Source organism: Botryllus schlosseri, chromosome 6 (genome assembly GCF_051294905.1).
Source record: "Botryllus schlosseri isolate E-star chromosome 6, Bs_hap1, whole genome shotgun sequence".
Taxonomy (NCBI): Eukaryota; Metazoa; Chordata; class Ascidiacea; order Stolidobranchia; family Styelidae; genus Botryllus; species Botryllus schlosseri.
Window position 1 is genome coordinate 537183 of NC_137241.1, and position 23836 is coordinate 561018.

Here is a 23836-nt window from a genome sequence, read left to right on the forward strand (position 1 = left end):
AAGACTGCGATACAATGAAAAGATAGGAAGGTGTCAACGACTTTGAGTAGTCTTTGTGATCAGACACCCACCTGGGCATATACCAGTCGATGTAAATGAGAGGCATGCTGCACGTTTATGGGACCAGCGAGGAAGTATTTAAAAGTTACTAAATACGACCGTGGCCCGTGGAGACTTAAACTTTCACCATGCATTTGCAATGCTTCACTCACATTTGTGAGCAAAGCTTTTCAAGTGTGTAGTAATTCTGTTAAAAAATAACTTTTTCTCAATTTCACCGGTTAATTGATAAAATTGTTGGGTTGAAAAAAAAACCTGCACACCAACTTTGGTTCAATTCCAGCGTGTAGCCACACTGCTATAGGAGAAGAAGGTTTTGGATTAGCCTATATAAAAAATGAACATTTTTTTTTTCAAATTCTTCTGTTTACCCCCATGAAATTGTTAGTCTGTCTAGAAACACAATGCACACCAAATTTGGATCAATTCCAACCGCTGGGAGCGAAATAACTGCAGCAAATCTTGGATTTGAATAAAAAAGTATTCACGGTGGCCCCTACTGCGGAATCTCTGTACGTTTTGCCTGATGTAACAGGTGAGCAGCGATGATTCTCCAAGTTGACGTAATTTAATGAAAAATGGAACAGTGTGAGCACAGGACACCGATTCCATACAGGACGGTGGCTAGTGAAAATACTGACCACTTTGAATTTGCGGATAATACAGATAATAGAGCAAAATTTGAACTAAAACTAGGGGGGGGGTTCGCTGGAGTTCATGACGGTCCAAAGGGGTCCGTGAAGACAAAAAGATTGAGAACCACTGGAACTTATATAGTAGGCCTACCACGCATAAATATTTAAGGCAGCATTAAATGAAGTTTCCGTTGTTAAATTTGAGTTGCATGCATTTGTAGTGATTAAATTTAGGATTAATTTTGATCTCTGAAGGCTCACGTGTCCGCAACATTTGTTTTGGTGTTTGACCAGTCTGCCCGATTGGAATCGCTGGCCTTTTTGCCTGATATATCAGGTGAGCAGCGATGATTTTCCAAGTTAAAGTAATTTAATAAAAAATAATTAAAAAATAGAACATAGTGTGAGCACAGGACACCGATTCCATACAGGCCAGTCTGTGAGGTCGTTGAGGTGGATAACCACTGTCCTGCGACACCATAATTTTACTATTCCCCTGCCAGACATGTACAAACTACTGGATTCTTCTAACTATGCAAATTCGATGCACAACTAGAACCAGAACCAAACAATTTCTGAAACTGGTTACTAGAACTACTTGAATACAGTAGTAGTTGACTGTCAATGAACTAAATTGGTAGTCTGTACAAGTCTGACCCAAGCCACTTGAAAAAAAAACAGACACAAAACCAACAAATCAAATTTATGTTGTACATTCAGCCTTTCGCCATGTAAGATTCTAATTTCTAATGCTAGTTTTCTGGCGCAAGTTCGAACTCATCAGACCTCAAGTCTTGACAATGTTTACAATAACAGTCAAGAAGGGTTAGGGGCTTAGGGCGATTTGTTGCTCAACCAGCAATTCAGCATGTTTCATGGCTACAGTAATTATTTGGAAAGAAATGCAACGTCTCGCCTTGAATGGTAGACATGCTGTTATTGGCCAGGTGCGAATAAAGCCGTACGCTATGCTTTGAAGCATGTAGTGCCAAGTGTGATCACGTGGAAGAAATATGAAATTCGACTATTATATGCAACTGGTAGGTGGTTAATAGCTTATAATATAATGTACACAATATGTTATATGCATTAGGGCTGTTCAAGAATCATTTTTTTCAAAGTTTACAGACTAGCCTACTTGATATAATTGTTAGGTAACTTAGGTTGGCTAAAAAATACACCGCACATCAAATTTGGCTCAATTCCAACCTGTGAAAGCATAACTATAAGTAAGAGTTGAAAATTTTAGATTTATCTTAGAAAATACATAAAAGAATAATTATGCATGTAGCCTACTGGCTACCTCATGGAATTGTTAGGTTGTCAATTCCAACCATAGAAGGCCAAATAACGATTTGCAGAGTTTGTATTGATGGTAGTAAGTTAATGATAGTATTACCTTATGTAAATAGTCTACTATTTTTTTATAAATCAAAAATTTTCCATTCCAATAACTTTGCTTCTACGGCCAAAATTGAGCCAAAGTTTTTATGCAGCATTTTTTCTTTTCAGAAAACCTAACAATTTTATCAACTAGCTAGTAGAATTTGAAGACAAGTTATTTTTTTATAACCGTAGCATCATGTATAGATCATCTCCAGTGTTTGACTTTTCAGACACATATGCCACGGCAGTTCTGGTGCATGAGAAAGCTGAGTGTGCATGCACAGATGATGGTGATTTTGAACCGTATGCATGCGAAAAAGAAAGTATTCTGATTCTGAGCTGGAAAATGCTCCCGCGGGTTAGTGTTAGTGGTATTTTTATGAATAACTTAGGTTCCCTATTCAGTTTCCTTTCGCTTCAACAAATACCAGAGGCAGCCCGAATATACTGAAATCTATCTTTTGTGTTGGTTTCGTTCTACAAATTTTAGATCATGGTCAGACATGTACAAACTGCCAATCTAGTTGATTAATGGTCAACTAACTAATGTTTTTTTTTTTTAATAGTTCCAGATCTGGTCACAGATTTTGAAGAGTGAGTAGTTCTAGTTGCACATTAAAACAAATAAGCTTTAGAACAACTGAAAAACATGTGTCATCGTTTGGGATGAATCGTGTTCTGTTGTGTGATGCTCTTTTAGCCATTGCTAGCTTAAAGTCATTACCACGAACAGTGGCGTAGTCATTGCGGTGGGTTTAGGGCCAAAACCACTTATATTTCAAACTTGAACTGATGGTAAAGTGCAACGATGATTCTATCTCCAATATTTCATCATCTTTTGATGTTCATGTGGAAAGCTTATCCAAATTACGGAAAATGAAAAATGAGCGAGTTGCTTCGGGATGGAACCTAATTAGTTGTGTTATAGTTTGTTAGTTGCGGATTTCTAAAGGTCGTTCTGGATCAATTGTTCCCAACCTTTTTCGACTAATCGCCACTCATATATTCGTAACCGAGAAAGAGGACATTGGACAGGACATTTATACAGCTAATTCTGATCGCTGGTAAATTGACCAAAAATATTAAAGTTCAACTTTTTTAAGTCAACTTTTGGGTTGACTTTTTTAAGTCAACTTTTGCGGCAGTTTTAGATTAACCCCGTTTCCATGTTTTTTATTGTGTCGGATGCCAGACTGTAATTAAATATATATGAATGAAAATTCTAACATTTTCGCCCCCTGTCGCCCCTTTCGTACGTTTCCGCCCTAATCGCTCCCTTTGTTATTTTCTAGACGGTCTTGGTCTAATTGCGCATTTTGAATATCCAGTAGTTTGTCTGGTCTGGTTGCTTTTAAACATTTCAATGCAGAGAATAATGACTTCAGCGAAGAACCTTTGCAACTGAAACGCAAGCAAGCCGCAGATACATCGGATCATGCTACGCTGAAACGGCCTCGGCTACCTGAAGTCGTTCTTGAGATTTCCGATACAGAGCCGACACGGAGACCGAGAAATTCTACAGTAGATGCTGAATTTTCAGATCTCGATTCGACAGGTTTGCTGAACTCAGTTGGATGGTTCTAGGGCTCTATACGAGATGTGGACAAGTAGATATTTAGAGCGAAATGGCATTTGTCTGATTTGTTACTTGTTTCTATGTTCTAATTTTAATTCTAATCTGACAGAACTGTAGTAGAAATGGAGGCAGCCGAAAATCATAACCACTTGAGTAGTCCAACTATGCAATATCTACTTGAGTACTCTGAAAAAGTAGAAGTACTTGTTACTGGCGACCTCAGGTCCATAGCTTCACAGATAGTGTGACTGTCTTCCCGACTTTCATTTCACGTAGATGATTACGCTTGCGGCAGTGAAGCTGGTCCATCTATTACCTCAGTATATTCTCGATCATCACTCCCCGTCTCCGCTCCAAAGCAACGTAGACCAATTCAAATCGTGGAAAAGCCAGCAGGTTTGTTTGCTGTTGTTAAGGCTGGCGTAATCGAGACCTGAGTGAGTTGATTCTGAATCGAGTATTAGGCTTAGAGTCAAGTATCCAAGTGTCACTCGTTATGACGTTAAAACACTATGAATGACGTAGAAATTTCAAACAAATAATCCAGTTCTACATCACATTAAAAATAATTTGGTTTTATTTGACTTTATTTGACTATACCTATTTCATTGCACTTTGTGACAATACTGTGGCGTAATCACGGCTTCTTAGATATGTCATTTCCACCGATGTGTGTCGTTTTGTACTGCATGTTTCGTATGCTACGACATGACCAATCAAGGTTTCAAGGCTTCCACAGTGGAAGATAGTATCGAAACTATAATTCTCGTTGATGGATTAACTCATAGTTGCAAGGAACGCATAATTTCAGTACTTGGAAAATGGTCTTCTACTACTCGACTCGAATCAATGGAATCAACACTCAATTCAGATTTGAATACTCGAATCATTGTGCTCAGTCCTAGTGGTTTTAATGCAGCAAAATCATTCAATGTCAGTCTTTGCATTTTCATCAGTCACCTCAACACCAAGACGTCCTGTCAAGCACCAAGAGGAGAAGATATCAAAAGGTTCGTTCAAAAACGTCCTACTATTCCTTCCTTGTTGTGGTGGTGGTTGGTGCATGGCTTAGAAAGCCGTATAGGCGATATCTGCACTTCCTTGTCCAGCGGCATATGCACATCATGCACTGATGGTATGCATATGCACAGATCGTGTCTATGTGTATCATGAGTCGGTGTATATGCCGCAAAAAACATCAAGGACAAAAATAAAACACGTCCTATGTCCTGTTTACATGTTTTGTAGAATTAAGAACTATTAAATCAGTGGTTCTCGACAGCCTGTTCTCCAAACATTTGAATTCCATGCTCATTTGCAAAAATTTAACCGGTCTCAAAATAAAACTGGTTTTGAAGCACAAATGTTTGTCATTGAAAACTTGTTGCACTGAAGTCTGCCCACGAAGCCAATGACACACATGTTTCGATAAAGGTGATTAAAAAAATACTTTGACAATGACTTCAGATGAAAAAGCGACATTCAACATAATTAGAGCCCCTGAGCCCGTCAGATAACTGGTTCGCCGATCATATCGAGTCTATCTCACTTTGAAAGAATTATTGGTCATTAGAAGTAAAAAAAAAAATTGCCAGTATTCACAATGTCATTGCATGGTATTAGGGAGTCACAGAATCTCATAGAAGTGCTATGAAGTTTTGCAAATGCACCTTGAGCTAGCTTCCTGTGTCTTTTGAATATCAGCTGAATATATCGGTGAACTCGCTAGTTTTCGATGTTATTGCTATCGATTGAAATGCCGATATCAGTCGGGCTGTAATTATAATGCCAACTAGCATACAGCAACGGCGCATTTCCTTCAATAGATTAGCGAAAATTGAGTTGGTGGTTTTCCACTGGGCATTGTCTTGCAGAACAATGAATAATACCATGTGTCACAGCTTTATTATCAAAACGCATTAAAACCAATTTTCTCGTCAAATTTAAGTTGCAATTCTTTGTTTTTGAGTGTCATACTTGTCTCGATTATATTTTTTTTATTTGGTTTTGAACGTTTATCGGTTAGCTGAAAAATTGATAACCACTGTATTCACTAAAAGGGCAAGTTTTTGTTGCAGTCAAATGTGTGGAAAGTTGCATTTATTTTTCACAAAAGTCACAGAAAAAACTTGCAATTGTGGACAAGTTCCTTGAAATTGTTAGGGTATGATATAGTCGAATCGATCTGTATCCAAGGCAAAAGCCACTGTAGCAAAACTCGGTGTTGGCGACTACAAAAAATCAATAGCCTGAAAAATTCACCCAGGCATAATATAATTTTCGGCCTCAAATATAAACGACGGTGATATAATCAAGCTATCTATTTACATACAGTGCCAAATGTTTTCAGTAAAAAGTTAGTTGCATGAAAAATCGAAAAAAGTCGCAAAAAGTTTCATGAAAAATAAAAGGTTTCAAAAGGTTGCATGAAAAAAATGAAGAAAGTTGCAATATAAGATTCCTCCAAACAGCTTAAAGCAGCACGCTACATAACTTCCAAGTATTTATGAAGCGGCTGGAAGCTGTGAGAAAGAGTCGCAAGAACTTGCCCTACTAATTTGAGTCTGTACATTGTAGGTAGCTCTTTGCTTGAAAAGCGCAGCATCAGTGAATCCCGCAAGCCAGGCTGTGTGAATAACGGTATGTTTCGTGTTTTTTGTAGGAAGTGGCATGATTTTTACAAACTTTGTCCTTGAACTCGTTTTTGTGAAATAGTAGGCATGATGTGAATGTTCGCGTTCTGTGTGTGAAGCTAGGAAATATAGAGGCTCACGTTCACAAGCAAAGCTAGGTAGGTTCTGTACTGTGAACCTTTTTCATATTGTACAATTTATGACGTCATTATTATATCTTTGGTTTAAATTCTTTGCATTTGAACTTCAGACCACTCTATGCAAGGCGTCAGCTGCATATAGAAAAATCAACGCTTAACGAGTATACACCTTGCCAATCTCAAACTCTTGACTGGCTTTGTTACAAGTTTTCCACTAATCATTGAAATTGACATGAAGAATACGTTGTTGACTAACATAAAAAAGCCAGCATGAATACGGGATCCATCTTTTGAATGTTTATTGTCTCATAACAGCCAAATCTGTGTGAATATAGTGTTGGCCACTGCATAACTTTTTATGGGGTAATGTCAGTAGCAAGTATAGAAACCCGTTTCACACGCTGCTCAATATCAATGTTGCAACACTCAGACTCCAAATATATTGTCCGGTCTGGCCTCTACAGTTAAGGTGTACGTGTATATTTTTATATCACTTCACCGACATGTAGGGTTGGAATTAGCAATATGATGTCACATGACGTCATAAGGTTCACGATCGCGTTCACAAAAAACCTTTGAAAAAGGTTCGCGTCATACGAACCTGAACCTTTCAGGGGGTCGTACTATCCCTATTTATTATATCAAGTTCCTAAACCTGCCTGAATGATTCCATTCTGAAAAGAATAACAGGCTTTGAGTCTAATATCAGTCATTATGACAGTACGGTAGCATGAAAGACGTGGAAAGTTGTATGTACCTTCTACTCGACCACGGACAAAAATAATACCAAACTATCTTCAATGTGATGTTAGAACTGTCGTTGTCGTTCAGAGATCTCGAAGAAAATTTTAGCCGGCCTCAAGACCCTTTCTGAAAAGCAAGAGGACCACGCACTTTCCATCAAGTCGATGCGAGTCGGAAAGCCTAGGGAAGCGCAGTCGAGCACGCGGATATTTGAAGACTTGATCGAGAATCCTGCGACAAGTGTGGATGAATTGAGAGGCGTAGAAGCGAAACTTCATCAGAAAGGCGTACTCAATACTGCAGTGAGTAGCTGATGTGAATTGATACGGAAGACCCTCATCTTGAAACAAGCATACAATTGTGGAATTTTTGTTGTATTTCAGAATTTAATTCAATTTCCGAGTCTTATGAATTACCCAACGGAAAATTTTCTAGTCGAACTCTGGCTAACGACCATTCCGCTCGAGCTATCTCTGTGGTATCGGTGTCACGCATCACTGCTTCTTAACCCTTTGCAATATCTTCCATTTATTCTGATACTTACCAACTGAACAAGTTAAAATGTTGCTGAAAAAACTTAGAACTAGAATTTGTCAGAAAGTCTCTTGCGTAGCAATTTTAGTTCTCTGTCACCGCCCCTCTATTTTTGGTTCAATATTTCCTGGATTGCTTCATTTTCCAGGTAAGGTATTTGTCGTTCATTGCCGAAAAAACGGTGAAGGGAACGATTCGGGGGATACTGAAAAAACTTGCGACCAAATCGCTACTGGCTCAGTATTCGAAAGATGGGCAACAAGGCAAGAAACGTCTCAAAGACCACACGTTGATCTGGAGACTTCTGTTGTGTGAGTAGGAGAGCTGTTCAAAATTTGAAAAATAGTATTTGCGGTGGGCAATTCAATAATAAATAATGGATGAATTTCCTACCGCAAATACTAATTTTTTACTCCGATAGCTTATCTTCTGCTGGTTAAAATTAACCAAATTTGATGTGCAGCGTATTTTCAGACAACCTTACAATCTGATGGAGTAGTCGGTCAAATTTAAAACAAAAAGTTATTTTCGAACAGGCCTGATGAGAATTTTATGTTCAAAGCAAGGGGCATGAGTTTTGTAAGTGAGCAGGTCTATGTTGATCGCGGTCACTCAAGAAGAACTTTTTTCCAAATTCTACTGGCTAGCTGAGTTTTCTTGTGCTGTCACTAGGGCGATTCCTTTTTGGCATGCCTGAAAAAAGTCCAAATTGTAGCGTTAAGGTAAAAAAAATTGTCAAAATTTCTACAAGCTGCATTGAAGGAAAGTATCTCCAGGTGGTACTCGAGTAAATTTCGAATACTCATACGATATTGCATATCTTCACTGAGTTCTTCATATGTCAAAATTTTGTCAAAAAATTTCAAAAATATTAAATTTTTTGTGAAAAATATTTCAAGGACTAAAAATAATTGCCCCAGTTAACACCGTTTGACAATATGTTACTATTTTATTTTTTGGTGAGACCAGCAATATCATTTTTTATTAGTCGGCTTTGTAATTGTATTCAAAATCGGAAGCGATCAGAGCACTCAAGTAGATTTTGCCTACTCCCACGTCCTACTTAAAGTGGCTACGTTGTTAGCCAACTTCCACTTCTACCTGCAAGAGAACGGTAAATAAGGTGTGAACAGCAAGGTTGTTCAAAATTTTACCTACTTCAAATTTCGTATTTTTAGCATTTTTTCCAACTAAAATCTGGAATATCTCAAAAATAGAGCCAATTTTATAAAACCAATGTCATTTTTAAATTCAGCGACATGCAAATACCCTAAAACCGATGAAACTTTCTTAGCACCAATGTGTGTTGACCAGTGTAATCATTTGCCTATGCTTCTTCGATCACTTTTGCGGGTTGGAATTGAGTAAAATTTCTTACACTGTTAATTGTTAGACGAAGGGAAAATGTCGCGGGCTAGTGAGTGAAGTTTGAAAAAATATTTGTACTCTAATAAATTCGCTTCCATGGGCTGGAACAGACCAAATTTGATGTAAAGTGTAAAATATGTCAATGTAGTTTTTTCTACAGTCCCTTTTGCTGATCGGAACGGACCAAAAGTTGGTGTGCACCGTGCAGGGATTTGACAGCCTAACAATTTTGTCATCTAGCCAGTAAACTTTTGTGAAAAAACATTGGAACAAGCCTAATGTTGGTATTGTCGTCGTTGCAGTAACATGCAGGAAGTGCCACAGCGAAGTGACCGAGCGCGAGTTTGAAACCGCGACCGTTGACGTCTTGAAGTCAATTCCTCATTCCCTAGAACGCCGGCACAAAAAGGTAAAAATTGCTTTTGATGGACCGTTCTGTTGTTCAGGGTTGTGCTCTCTCGAGTCGCAATTTTGCGATAACTCGACTTGACTCGAGTCATTTTCTTGAAAATGGAAAGCGATTTGATTGAGTCAAGTGCCTTGTATCAGGACCCGTACTTGAAACATAGGCCCAGAAAGAGAGAAAAATAACTACAGTATATTATGAATGCTGTATCATCAGAGAGTTTCAAAGAGTGAGTGTAACACGTTTTGAACTCGGTAATGAACAGTAAACACAATGACATTGCGACTCGGACTTGACTTGACTTGGACTGAATTCGGCAGTGGGTTGAAAATGACTCGACTTGACTTGAGTCAAAACTATCAAAGTCACATTGACTTGTGACCAGGGCTTTGGAGCCGGAGCCGGAGCCCGGAGCCGGAGCCCCGGAGCCGTGCATTTTACCGGAGCTGGAGCCGGAGCCGGAGCTCTTTATAAAATTCAGCCGGAGCCGGAGCTGGAGCCAGTTATTTGAGGGGTAGCTCCGGCTCCGACGTATTTCATGAGATGCTATTATATATGCAACAACCATATCTGCCGAGTTCACCGAATTCAACAGCAAACCTTCGCGAAATCTTTTCCTCTTTGGCGCTAACCATGTTCCTGGGGATTTAATAGTAGCAGTCGTACATTCAAAGTTCAATTTTCATACATGATTGCCGAACCTCGGTATGCGACATATGCCTGTGAATATTGTGGGTATTCGGCATTCCTGCAATTTCATCATCAGCACAACCTTGTCAGCCAATTGTATACGGTTCGAAAATAATGATCACTATGTATTACGCGAAATGGGAGAGATGATAAAAACGTGATTTCGTTGCACATGTCGATATGACGAGCACGAGCCGAGAAATTCCATCTCAACGATGCTAGGAATCGGATGAGCAAATACTCGTTTTTTCGTGATAGTTCTTTAGTCGGGCCGCGAAAGTGGACAGTGTTATTGAGTATGCAATTATGCATGCTAATTGCAATTCATTACTGCGCATCATTGTCATTCACTCCAGTAAGGATTTTCGAGCTTAAATAGGGAATGACAGAAGAGTAGGCCAAAACCCCATGGTATTCTATGTTGGAGACAAACTACTGATTTTATACGCGATTTCCAATATTGTAATCATCTGTTTCGTAAACTTGTAAATGTGCAATGTGCATACTGCATAGTTTAATTCGTTATTGACATGGCGCAATGTGCATGACACAGTGTTTATTTCGATTATTCGATTCATTTCAACGGGAAAATATTATTCCGATAAACTTGATCGACACCGGATGGACTAGTAACGAGTGTACCAATATGGAACGTCAAACCATAGGCCATTTGGTACAAATCGAATTTCTATTCATCACGTCGTTATATCCGCGCATTTTGCCCTTACTACAGTTACAGTTGAATAATAATCGCACATTTGAAGATTGAATTGAGCTGTATGGCCTAGTGGCAATGAGTACAGTGCCAGTGTTAAAACGTCGCATCAGAATTTTAATGCTGTGGCACGGAGTAAAGTGGTTTTTTAGTTTATTGTAATAGACGACGATTTACTAAAAATGTGACTGGACCCTGGATCTGCCAATGCGTCGAAACTGATATTTTAACCAGTCATCAACATCCCAAGTGCCGCGGCCAGACTAATCATATTTTTGGTTGGCCTAGCGAGTTCACAATCTGAGCAATTCAATTTCGATAATATAATGGGAAATTAGCTCGCGGCTACTCAAAGCCTTCTCGCGGGCCACATATGGCCCACAGGCAGCGGGTTGCTCCCCCTGATATAGACAGACACGTTCGATAGTTTTCAGAGCCGGAGCTGGAGCCGGAGCAGTGGTAATAATGCTGCTCCGGAGCTGGAGCCGGAGCTGATGTATGATAGAAGAAAGCTCCGGAGCCGGAGCTGGAGCAATGCAAATTTACGGCTGCTCCGAAGCCCTGCTTGTGACTTAGCACCGTGTCGAACTCAATATATTCAACCAACATAACAAGATATGGCATCCAGATGAGCTTGCTTTTTGATAACTTGGGAGCATTTCTTTGAACAGGTATGCATCTAATACTTGGACATGACGATACTTGTACTTTTGCAGAGTACTGAAGTAGGTTTTGTCCACCTAAACTTGTTACTGTAGTGGTTATTACTATAAACTAGTATCTCTACTTAACAATTTCGTTCTTTTTGGCAAAACTAGGCCTAGAATACTTTCTTTTCACATACTTGGAAATCGCTACTTGACATGACTTGACTCGAGTCACCTTTTTCGTATGACTTGACTCGAGTCACTTTGCTAAAATGACTTGACTTGACTCAGTGGCGTATCAGAAATGTGGATTGACTCGTGACTCCGAGCAAAATTCACGAGTCAATTTCGAGTCATCAAGCAATCGATGTTGATAACAGTAATTGTATCTTGCATATGTTCGGATTGTACGTGACACGCTGGTGTAACCCATGAGAGCGACCAATCATTCAATGATCGTGCGTTTTACTGATCATCCATTGTTCTCTCACAAATGAATGGATCGAAGCTCACAGCTTACGCTCTCGTAAACAAGTAGCAAAGTAATTTAATAGCAAAATGTCTATTTCTGTTCTCTGTTCTTACCTAAACCAAACCTCTTTTTTTTATTGAAATTGAATTCCAATATGGTTTATATAGGCCTAGTGCTCAACCATTGACGCAGGCTGGAATTGTATCAATTTGTAAATGGGTAATGTATTGCATCTTATCAATTCATTTTTCTATTCTCTATTTTCGCTGGTAACAATAATCCGAGGCTATGCAATTACTTACGTTGTTAAGCATTTCTACGTAAATGTGAGCAATAAAGCGCCTTCTTGCGTTTATGTTTAACTCTGTGTTCGTTCATAGGTCCAGAATCTATGACCACTCAATCTGTATTCCAGACAGCTTGCAAAATGCAATAACGTAAGCATCCCTCGTACTTCAAAAAGGCAACTTGACTTGACTTGACTCGACTCGAGTCACCTCCAATATTCGAGTGACTTGACTTGACTCTAGTACAAATGTGCAATGACTCGTGACTCAAAGGTAGTGACTTGATCCCAACACTGTTGTATTGGAGTAGGCATTTATGATGTTCTGCAAGAGTATGAACGGTGTCAACTTTGACACCTCTGTCTGTGAGCTACAAGATATACCTCAATTTTCTGCTAGTAGCAGATGATAGGTCTATCACTCCCTACTACCATATTGTGTCGTCACGAATATTTTCCGATGAAGGACACTGCAGTTATACGGTCTACTAGGGCCGTAACTGCAGCACCCCAAACCCCTAATTGGAGAGAGCTCGTAGGGGCCCAAAATTATTCCGTTTGTCGTTGTTGGAGGAGATTTATTCAACTTTTACATTTTCGTCGCGCGTTGTACGATTTCTTATCCCTGTGGATATAGCTTAAATATGGTTAGTAATAAAAAAGTATGCATATTTTTAGAGAAATAGACATATTGGCGCCGACGATTACCACCCATTATGCAGTACTGTACTATGAGTCTAGGATAAGAGGTGGGCCACCGAACCCAAACCAGAAAATGGGCCACGTCCAAAAAGGTTCAGAACCCCCGGTCTAAAGTCTGAAACACGATCATTTGAGTAAGTTGTGCGAGTAGGCAAGACTTAATTGAGTAGTCCAAAAGAGTAATAAAGATTACCACTACAGTAGGGTTGCCATCAGACATGGGGTAATCGCGATTAGTAATCGTAATCGATTACGACGATTACAGCATTTTGAAGTAATCGTAATCGCAATCGATTACATTCGAAAAAAATCCGAAGTAATCGTAATCGATTACTTCCCATATTTAATCGATTTCTTTGTCAAAGAATGATTACTTTTTGTTTGTACAAGGACTATGACATAAACTGAATATTCGTGAACAAGAATGAGATAATATATCACGTTAGCGATAGCACAAACGTCTTATTTTCAAACGCAACTACTCATTATTACGTCAGAAGTATTAGCTCCGCTCGTCATTGCGTAAGAAGTATCCACACATAGTAAACAGACATGCGATGGACATTGTAGTGTGATTGTAAGAACACCCCAGTGGTGTATATCAGGTTATCAATACACTACAGAAGCCCCTACCTCGCAGCAGGATATTGATCACCGCTCTGCCTATAGTTTCAAAAAGTAACTTATGTATTGATGTTTGATTGTGCTTAGTTAAACGCAGTTTCAACGTTGCTGCTCGGCGAGCAGTAGGCCTACGTAGGCTCATAAATACACACGATGTGGCAGTGGCAGGTGACGGGGCAATGGGCATCCTGTAGGCGTGACAATGGGCGTCATATAGGCGTGGCAATTAAGGCGACGTGGCCTTCTGGGATTGGTCTGCGTATAACCCAGCTAACTTCACTACTTTTATTCCTATGTGGAATGTGGATGCGCCGGGTGGCATTTGCATTGTGGGCTCAGATTAGAAGGACAGCACTATTATTAGTCACGCCCACCCAGCGCGGCTATTGACAATGTACGAGTACCCTAAGTTTGGGCCAAGGTATTTCTTTGGTATCAGATCCCGTGAAGTTGCGTGTTGGCTGAAACTGCATATGTCTTTTGGTGTGTTGTGGGATCGTGGCGCGGTAATGACCGGCTCCGAAATGCCTGTTCCCATAAAATAGCCTATGCATGTTTTTTCTTGAGCGGGAGAGGTATGCATTTCAAGCCCACTTATCTACTGGAGCATGGGTCACCAACCGTTTTGAAACAAAAAACTACTTCTTGTGTAGTGTGTACTGATTATTGCGACGACCGAAGGGTTGCCACTTAATCCCGCCATTTATCCGTGCTAGTTGGATTTCATCACTTAAGAGTAAGACAATCAGAGCACTGGGCCGGGTTTCCGCCCCTTACCAAGAACAAAAAACGCCCACTCGCCGGGACTCACACCAGCTCCTCCGAGCTCAGTTGCGTTGCTGCAGTGCGCGCCAAAGCACTAATCTCCGCGTCGAGACTCGGGAATAATAACTATAGATTCCCGTTGAGCCGCCGCGTGGGCGAAGACGAGCAATGCCCCGAGCGACTGCGTTCGTATGTTCCTTGGGGTCGGCCGACCCCTGTTCAACTGCTGCTCATGCTCATATGAAACCAGCTTCTACTTTCAAATCTTTCATTTGAATATTTATTTGCTACAGCGACCGCGGGCGACTCATTTGGTCCGTGTTGGTGACCCCTGTACTACAGACATTTGAATCGCGAAGCTCGAATAACATTTTCAAGAATTAATTAAATTCTCGAAAATGCTCTATAATTTCTGTTGGTTTACGAAATACTTTTGAGTCCTCTTCGAGCACGCTCCCCACCCTATTAGGGAATTTGGGGTGTGGCAGGTAAAGACCTGGCAATAATGCAAATCGTTGGGTGCGATAAATCATCCCAATAAAGTTGGGCAATTGGTATAATATGACGTAATAAGCAAATGACGCATGATGTATGAAGAGAGTTGATATCTCACTGAGCCCTTTCATCGCAATCCTTGTATTGTCTTCCAATATATCCTTTAAGATTATAGTCCTAATACAAGTAAAACAAATGTAATCGTGAGTAATCGTGATTACTTTTCCAATGTAATCGTAATCGACTACTTCCTGATTTTGCTGTAATCGTAATCGTAATCGCGTGATTCTGAAGTAATCGTAATCGCAATCGATTACATTCATGAAGTAATCACCCCATGTCTGGTTGCCATACGTCCGGAATTTCCCGGACATGTCCGGAATTTCACTGTTGAAACTAGCGTCCGGGAGGAATTTCTAAAATATGCCAAATGTCCGGAATTTTGACGTAGGCTCATAATTTTTTCGTAAATCAGCATGAAAACAATATGTTTTGGGAATATTTATGCTGATGCATGATATTTTTCTTCGCGCTGCGCGCGATTTCCTATCACATTTATTAATTTTAATATTGAGACTACCACCCTCGCAAAAACTGCCATAGAATATAAATATAAAAACCTTTATTTACTGGAATAAGCCTAATTACAATCGCAATTACAGGAGAACGGTATATTTCTAGAGATCGTTAAGGCCATTTAAATGCTTTATTCGAAGATAGTTGTTCAAAACGGGGGGTCGCTTCAAGCGACTCGCTTGCCTTTATTCTGGGGTTTGCGAATATGTTGAACGTAATCAGCGTCCAAAATAGCCCGTGAATCAGTCTGGGCAAAGGTGCTGACTTATTTCAGTAATCAGCTCGTCAAATTTTGATCTGGGCCACGGTACATTTTCAAATTGGAGATGGAGTCGCGACCATAAAAGGTTGGAAACCACTGGATGTGGGGTGTTTATAAAGCTCCGTGGTCTTATCGGTAGGACATGAACATGACTTAACGATGTGCAATTACGCTCCCTATATTTTCGAACTCATCATCCTCCACGACCAGCTCTACCACTAACTCTGATGATGTGAGCGGAGAGTAGTAGTAATAATATACGGAACGACCAATATTATCGACAGAATTCATTCAAATAATTTAACGACCAGATGCATACAGAAACCAGATTCATATATCACCCCCCCTCCATCCCCCCATAAGCTTCATCGATTACCCTATAGTGTGGGCTCAAAATCATTGCTTATTTGGGCGGGAAGGGGCTGAAAACATGTGCTTTCGGTCCCAGTTACACAACGCACAGCCACATACTCCTGAACCGGATCATGACCATACCTCTGCTCTATGAGCAAAGCTTTGCTAGAGTGACGTCATCATAACTCATTTTTAAATCCACTAGTGGGCGCTAAAAAGTGTCCGGAATTTGGGTTGCTGAAATATGGTAATTGGTAACCCTACACTAGAGTATCTATTTTCCGATGACTCGACTTGACTCTTGAATACAGAAAATGACTCGAGACAATGCCGGCCTGAAACAGACTTTTATCTTATCTGTCGAAATAATCCTGTTTGAAGTAAGGGTGGTCAAAATAGTCATCCCTGGTACTAAGTAAAAGAGACAAGGTAAATTCACACTAAAGTACAAGTAAATATAGACATTTGCAAGTACGTCAACAAGTAAGTGTTCTAGGACTAACTTTGCAAGTCTAAAATCAAAGCCACTTGAAGTAGTGAAAAGGGGGCAAAATCCTATTCGACTGAATAGTAGAACTTCGTGAAGTACCAACCGTTGATATTTGATTGCAGGAACGATCGTGTTTTTGATGACCTGCTGTTACAGTGAAGACGGCAACTACATCCCAGCAACGAGCCTTAATCCAAGCTCAAAGGCCAACATCGGGAGACCATTTTGAATATATTTTTATACTTGCTTCATTGCCTGATATGGTGTTGCGACATGTAGCGCAATCCTTGCCTTTTTACTATTTCGCAATTATTTACTTTGTTTGGGACTTGGCCATATTTCTCAAATGTGTGTGCTCGCTATTTCAGTTTTATCTGCAATAAACTGCTTTTGTACAAAATACTGGAATTTCAAAATGCGTGACAAAACTGACGACCTTTCAAAATCCCTAACTGGAACAAAACTAACTAGACACAATTCCGAAGCAACATATTTATCGGGTCGGTTTTCCACACGAACATTTGAAGTGGAATGGGTTCAACCCACTGAGCTATATAAACACTGGAGTGCGCTACTCGCGATATTTACGTTGTCACTAGAAACAGTTGCATTGTGGGGGATAGGCTGGACGATTTAGTGCAGGAGCTTATGGAAAAACGTCCTGTTCTAAAATATATTTGATTCGTATTGGGTTTGTAGTATTTTATACGAATGGAGCTTTGAATGAATAATCATCGTAACATTCAGGATTTGTTTCAGCCCAATATCTCGTGTTTATATCTGTGTTATCTGTGTATTTCGACATGTCGAAGATATAAGTGGTTTCGACTGTTCGTGGTAAAATAAGGTTGTCTATGTGTCATCTTATGTATTTTTTGTGGTTATATTCCTGATGTAGATTGCTTTACTCGTTGTATCCAGCATATTTTACGTGTACAGAAATAACCAAGCTGTCAAAAGATGTATAATACCAGTTCAGTTATCTTTCAGATATATGTATCTATAGGAAGTAAAAGCATCTACGATTGTCAGTTATTATCGGAGCGTGCCTCGGAATTACCTATCCTGGATTCAAAATCTTCATACTTCAATGGAGCTGATGTGAATGCTATAACTGCCAGCTGTGAATATTGCTGATGGAGAAAAGTCAGCATCATGGGACATATCAAAAGGCACTGCTGAAATCAACTGAATGCCATTGTGGTTATTCTACGTATTTATTGGTTCAGCGTATTTAAATAAATCCAAAAAAGAGAAAGTAAAGATATGTCTGCTATGTGTGGCGATGGGGTAGTGATTTCTGTAGAAGTGACTGAATGAGTTCATTGAATGAGAGAAACAAGGAATGCATGGGTCCTTATTCAGATGTAGCTAGAATTGCCCAATTCACCGTGAAATTGGGGCTATGTTGGTTGTAACAGCAATCTGTGCACTTTGGGAGTTCATAATAAATATTAATTTTATCGAATCAAAACAGCACAAGATACAATCTAAATGGCGTGCATGTATTTTATCATAATTACACCTATAGCTACCCATATACGTGTGTACATGAAGCTTGGCTCGTTTTGCACTTTCATGAAACCAGAAATTAGTTTAGATTCAGATGTGAACATTCCGACTCAGTTTTTCTGCCCACGATACTTGCCTACCCTACTAGATGAAGCACTCGAACCTGGCTTTAGATCAACCATTTCTGTAGTCACACGCAATAACGCGCTGTACTGCCTCGTCACACGAAATACCGCGCTGTACTGTCTCGTACCAAAATGCTGAACTCTCGTTTTCAGAAACACCAGCTTCGGTTATGAGAAACGAATTTTTCTATTAAAATAACAACATAAACAATAAAAACAGAGATAAATTAATTGTTATCGACTTTACGTCGCCTTCGGCGTAATTAACGGTGATCTGAAAGTCAAATGTGGGATAAGTTAGGGCTTAATATCTGCGAACGAGGTATAATAAACGAACCGATTCTGATCTTAGTTCCAATTTAATGGAATTTCTTCTCTTCTTACGCGGCACAGGCACAGTCACATTGAAGGCCACCCCACTACGGGTCCTACGACGACGACGTCGTTTTGGGGCACTGTTCAAGATAAATGAACTAACATATGAGAAATTGTTCACTTTAAGACACATTGATCGACATACCTTGATGTCACGACAACGTTTTTATACCAAAATGCGTGTAAAATAGTAAAGAAAGTGTGTTAGCCGGTGTCTTCTACGGGTTTGAAGTATGTGTTGGCTAGACTTGCTCCCTTCTTTGTTTTCTTATTATCTGTAAAGATACCAAAAACTGTGAGTACAGAATTACAATAATGAAAATTCAACGGCATACGAAGAAAGTGGCCTCATTCAGTGGGTTAGCCGGTGTCTTCCGTGGGTTTGAAGTAAGAGTTGGGTATGTAAATATTCTCTCTGGCGACGCAGGGTTGGCTTTACAGCTTAACAATGGTCGATTCCAGAACCTTTGAATGGAAAAGAAAACAGCCACGAGCAAGTATGGAATAAAGCGATAGTTACTAGGGATGGTGTGAACCTCTGAAAGGTTCAGGTTCGTGTGAACGCGAACCTTTTTGAAAGGTTCTGTGTGAACACGAACGTGAACCTCGTTACGTCACGTGACGTCATATTGCTAATTCCAACCCTATCTTCCAATGAAGTGATAGCCTATATTAATGTACACGATACCTAGCGAAGACTCGGTCCACATAATGCCACAATGCTGAAGTACATATCGGCGTGTTAAACGTCGCTAAATGTATCAACAGCGGTAATCAAAGGATATAATAATTGCGTAAGATCAATACATTCCGTCGCTTTGCCAACAATTTCGACGAGGACTTACCAAGGAATATAAGCTTACGCCTTAACGGTCTTAGCCAGACCGGACAATGTGTTCGGAGTCTGAGTATTGCTACATTGATATTGAGCAGAGTGTACAACTGGTTTCAATACTCGCTACACAAACAACAAGAAGTTATGCAGCAGTAGCAAGCACCTTAATCGCACGGATTTGGTTTTAATGATACAGTAAAGATATGAAGTCAAGATTGACCCCGTACGCCCGTTCGATTTTTTACATCAGAAGACGATATCAATATCATTGATTGGTTGAATGAATAAGCATCATTCGCTGACTACGTATATCGCTCGTGATCTTGTGTGATTGCGGGTCAAGCTCACAGCAGATAGTCACTAAATATTCACAAACGGAAAGCTGGTTATTCCGAGAAAATTTTTGCAACAAAGCAACTAAAACTTTTAAGGTTGTCAAGGTGCATGGTGCATGCGCGTTAAGCGTTGATTTTTTATGCTGCCAGCACCATGCATGGAGTGGCCCGCAGTTGAAATGCAATAAATTTGAGCCAAAGATCTTATAATGGAGTGAAAATTAAAATTTACCAAAAGGTTCACAGTGCAGAACCTACCAAGGTTCTGTTGTGAACACGAACCTCTAAATTTCCGAGGTTCACACACAGAACGCGAACGTGAACCTCGCGTTCACACCATCCCTAATAGTTACATCTGTGTACCAGAGCACATATCATATAAATTATATATTGACAGTTAACCGCTAAAGGTATTGGACACTGAATGCAGCCTAATGATAAAAGGATGACAGATGTAACAAAATTGTTATCCACCTTCTCAACGACAACATCGGAAAGCGGTAACGAATTGTCATTTTCTTTTTCAACGGAAGGGTGAAGGTAATTCAACAATTGAATCACCTTGAGCCTCATTATTGAACATATGGCAAAGGTGTCAATCGCCGTAACAGAACCAGCTTAATGAAATAACATTAATGCCCAATCTGTGCTAGTAGAGAATATATTTTAATGGAAGCCTATAAAATACGCATGATCGACAAAACACCTAAATACGTTCTATAGCCTAGATAGAACCAACTCTTGGAATTTTTTCAAACATAAAGATTTGAGCTTTCCACATAATTTATATTATCATGACATTACGACTCTGGAGACACAACTATAAGCCCTAGCAATGACCAGAGGTGGTCAGTTAAGAAGTACTTCTCTTGCGATACTTCTTCAAGTTTTTAAACTACCTGTGCTTGAGTAGAATCAATAAATACGATGGCCATGGAGCGAACTCACCGGCTTCAGGAATCCTCACATCCAAGTTGCGGTACGTCGATCCGACCATTGATTGTGTAGCATGTCCAAATTGCGACTCTTTTAATTACAAAAATATCAAATAAAACCGCTGAGGGGTACTGAACCACAATAACTTACAAAGCCGTATGCGGATGAAAGGATCGTTCCTTTTTCTTCGCGTGTGCGCCATGTCCTTACTCCCTCAGTGTCGATGCACTACTGTGTAGCAACCACGCCAGGGGACTTGGTCGATTTGAATCGGCCGCCTGGATTTCCTTTCCTATACATCGGTCCTGAATGTGATTGCTCAATTGCTTGTCGTATGGGAGAAAGTCGTTCCACAATGTTATGATATGAGCTGCCACCGCTTCACTCAAACAGTAAGTACAATCTCTGTGAGTTAGCAGGCAGTCGGCCAACGCTGAAACCTTTTCATATCCGGGAACGTCATTCGATCCCACTGAACCGTTGACTCTGGTTTGAATATCATAGCGTCAGGTTCAGAAGATCCTCTAGCACAGTGGTTCACTGACAATGTGACCCCCCCTTTCACGGGGGTGCCAGTCTGGGTAAACAACGACACATTTCCTGAATCTTTAATGAAGCGGGAACTTTGAGCGTGTCGTTGCCCTCGAGCTGGCGAAGATCATCAGCAAATTGAAAACAAGCAACCTGAAAGTTGACTGACCAACTGTGGCAGTTACTGATTTTTGAAGAGAATCAGCTTTGTTAACACTCTGCGGACGTTCTTGTCTGATGTCCTTTGATTGTATTCTACTCCTAGATGTTTGAATTTAATCTTGCAATAGGTCTTGGCGATGTCTTTTGTCAGAGTGATTATATGATCGTCACCAACTGAGGTGTCATAAATATGGTCTTCAAGTTCTGGGAAAGCTGGTGATTTACAAGACATGTTCGACAGAATAGCAGTGGCAAAGGCGTTGATCAAGCCCTTGCAATGAGGTAACTTTCCAGAAGTAACATGAATCATTCGCTGGAAGCATTTTTCAGCCTCCTCACATATTGCAATAACACCACTAGATGGTTTAGTTAGGCCACCCCTGTTCTCGAATTGCAGGAAACTGCCACTGGTTGCCGAAGCCACCATGAGCGACCCTTTACACGTTGGGCAAAGACATCGCTCAGCCACTGACTTGGCAACATAGCCAGCAATGTATGATATAGCTTGATTTTTGTACTCAGACAAAGTTGTTATTTTAGGAACATCGGAGTAGTCATGCTCATCTTGCATCTCGCTTCCAAGTCGTATCTTCTGATCAAGGTCGCAGAAGGCTAATTCCATTATAATTTAACAGGGGCTGTAATGCATACCCTCAGAATTGTCCAATATTTACAAATGTTATTCTTTTTTGAATTCCAAGTTTATTAAAAAAAAAAAATTGAAAAATGTTCAGCAGTTCAAAAGATATTGCGATTTAAAATCCTCTCGTCACTAGGTGGCGCTACTTTCAAAAATCTTTGAAATCGATATTTTTCGCTTAAATGATGGTAGAGAACCAATTAAAATGTCCAATTAACCAATTCTGGGGCCAAGGAATTCAATAAAACCAACTGTTTCGCCCTAAACTCAATGAAAAAAAAGTTACGGATGAAAAAAAAAATGGGGGGACGGGCTTGAAAATGTCTGTGGGATACGGCCTACACAAAAAAAAATTATTGTGAAATGTGCTTTCAAGGAGTATGGTTGATAAAAAGCTTGATTTTAAATTCCCCAGTTATTCCACCGTGAAATATGCATTACATAAAAATTTCATGGTCCCAACCCATATCCCTGCTCACCGTAAATACTATTATCACCAGTCAAATATATGAATAAATTTATTAGTTTTGGTTTTTGAAATTTTTCAAGTAGAATCCGTGCTGAACCACCGCATCAACAATAATAGAAGCAAGTAACAAAAGACATATTTACAATTGATCTTGAAATGTGGCAAGTCGACGATCCAAAATGCATGCCAAACACGAAACAATAAATATGTTCGGATTTTTGACTTTTGACTATACTAAGAGACAAAATGCAATTTCAACATATTTATTGTTTCGTGTTTGGCATGCATTTTGGATCGTCGACTTAACATTTGATGGTGGTTGCTCCTCCCAAAGGTACCTGTCAGAGATTACTCTCTGTCACGTAGCGGTTTGGTAGGTTGCTCTTGCTTCAGATTTCCTCCAAGATCTTGTCCAGTATTTCTTCCGCCCTGGGTTCCATCTCTTGTTTTCTCCTCCCTTTTAATCTTCTGTTACATGATCTTAAAAGCCAAACATGTGTTATTTGTTTACCCTCGTGTTTCTTTAGGTTTCTTGCATCCCATGTGGTCTGCTTGAGCGTCGAGATTATTTTGAGGTAGGCCAGGAGTTGTTCCTGCGTCATTGGAGTTTCTGGGTTCATATCGATCATTTCCTGCAGGCCTGGCTGTCTTGCTGTCCTCCCCGTGACTTTGTTCCATGCATCTATGAAAACAAGTATGAGCGGTTTTACCTTTCTGCACTTTATGAACAGATGTTCGTGATCCTCAATTTCTGTTCCGCACAGCGGGCAGTCCCACGTTCTGGAAGCCAGTGTCGCTCGTAGTTTGTTATTCGTTGGGAGCAGTCTGTTTGCTATGTCCCAGTTTAACTTCCTCTGGTCGTGCGTGAGGTAGCGGTTGTTGATGTTCCTCCAATTTGGCCCTTCCATCTCCCTCAGTTGTCTGGCGTTGTTCCTTGTGATAAACGCTCGATATTTTTCCTGCCGCTTCAATTTGATGTCCTGCCGGTTGAATTTTATTCCCTCCATGGTTTTTGCGGTTTCTCGCCAGTGCTTTAGCGGCTGCAAAACATGAGGTATGGTGTTATCGATTTTGTGTTTCCCATACCTTCTCATGGTGAGAGCCAGCTGGTTTTCTATTCTTTTTTCCCATTCCGTTTCGGGCTTCGCTTCTTTTTCAAGGTATTTCAGCGCCGGTTTGATGAACGCGAGATCGGTCATGGTCGGGATATCCACTAGGTCCAGTCCACCCATTTCCTTGGCCTGTATGATTTTCTCATATTCCATTTTGCCGTCCAGTCCCATCACAAATGCTGCTGCTTCTGATTTAAGCTTCTTCTTGATCGGTGAATGAATAAATTTATTAGTTTTGGTTTTT

The 23836-nt window shown here is 40.1% G+C and overlaps 2 protein-coding genes across 7 annotated transcripts in view; one reads left to right on the top strand and one right to left on the bottom strand.

Annotated features, from left to right (window-relative positions):
- Positions 1–23801, bottom strand: part of LOC145440590 (uncharacterized) — a 126375-nt gene extending 102574 nt beyond the window's left edge. Inside the window, exon 1 of the mRNA XM_080318243.1 lies at positions 22783–23801. Coding sequence (XP_080174369.1) covers positions 22870–23763 — 894 coding nt within the window. The 5' untranslated portion in view covers positions 23764–23801 and the 3' untranslated portion in view covers positions 22783–22869. The remainder of the gene's footprint in view (positions 1–22782) is intronic.
- Positions 646–17823, top strand: LOC145440589 (uncharacterized). Of its 6 annotated transcripts, none has more exons than XM_080318237.1 (10): positions 673–1735; positions 2312–2439; positions 3451–3636; positions 3934–4053; positions 4614–4667; positions 6235–6297; positions 7262–7476; positions 7857–8019; positions 9379–9485; positions 12422–16676. In XM_080318237.1, exons 2-10 carry the CDS (start codon positions 2391–2393, stop codon positions 12440–12442), a joined length of 978 nt encoding a protein of 325 aa, XP_080174363.1. In that variant the 5' UTR covers positions 673–1735; positions 2312–2390; the 3' UTR covers positions 12443–16676. The 6 variants fall into 6 exon arrangements, with proteins under 6 accessions (XP_080174366.1, XP_080174365.1, XP_080174363.1 ...); XM_080318238.1 differs by lacking the exon at positions 12422–16676 and adding an exon at positions 16683–17823 and having other exon boundaries at positions 680–1735; XM_080318240.1 differs by lacking the exons at positions 9379–9485; positions 12422–16676 and adding an exon at positions 8172–9370 and having other exon boundaries at positions 646–1735.
- Positions 23802–23836: the final 35 nt, after the last annotated feature.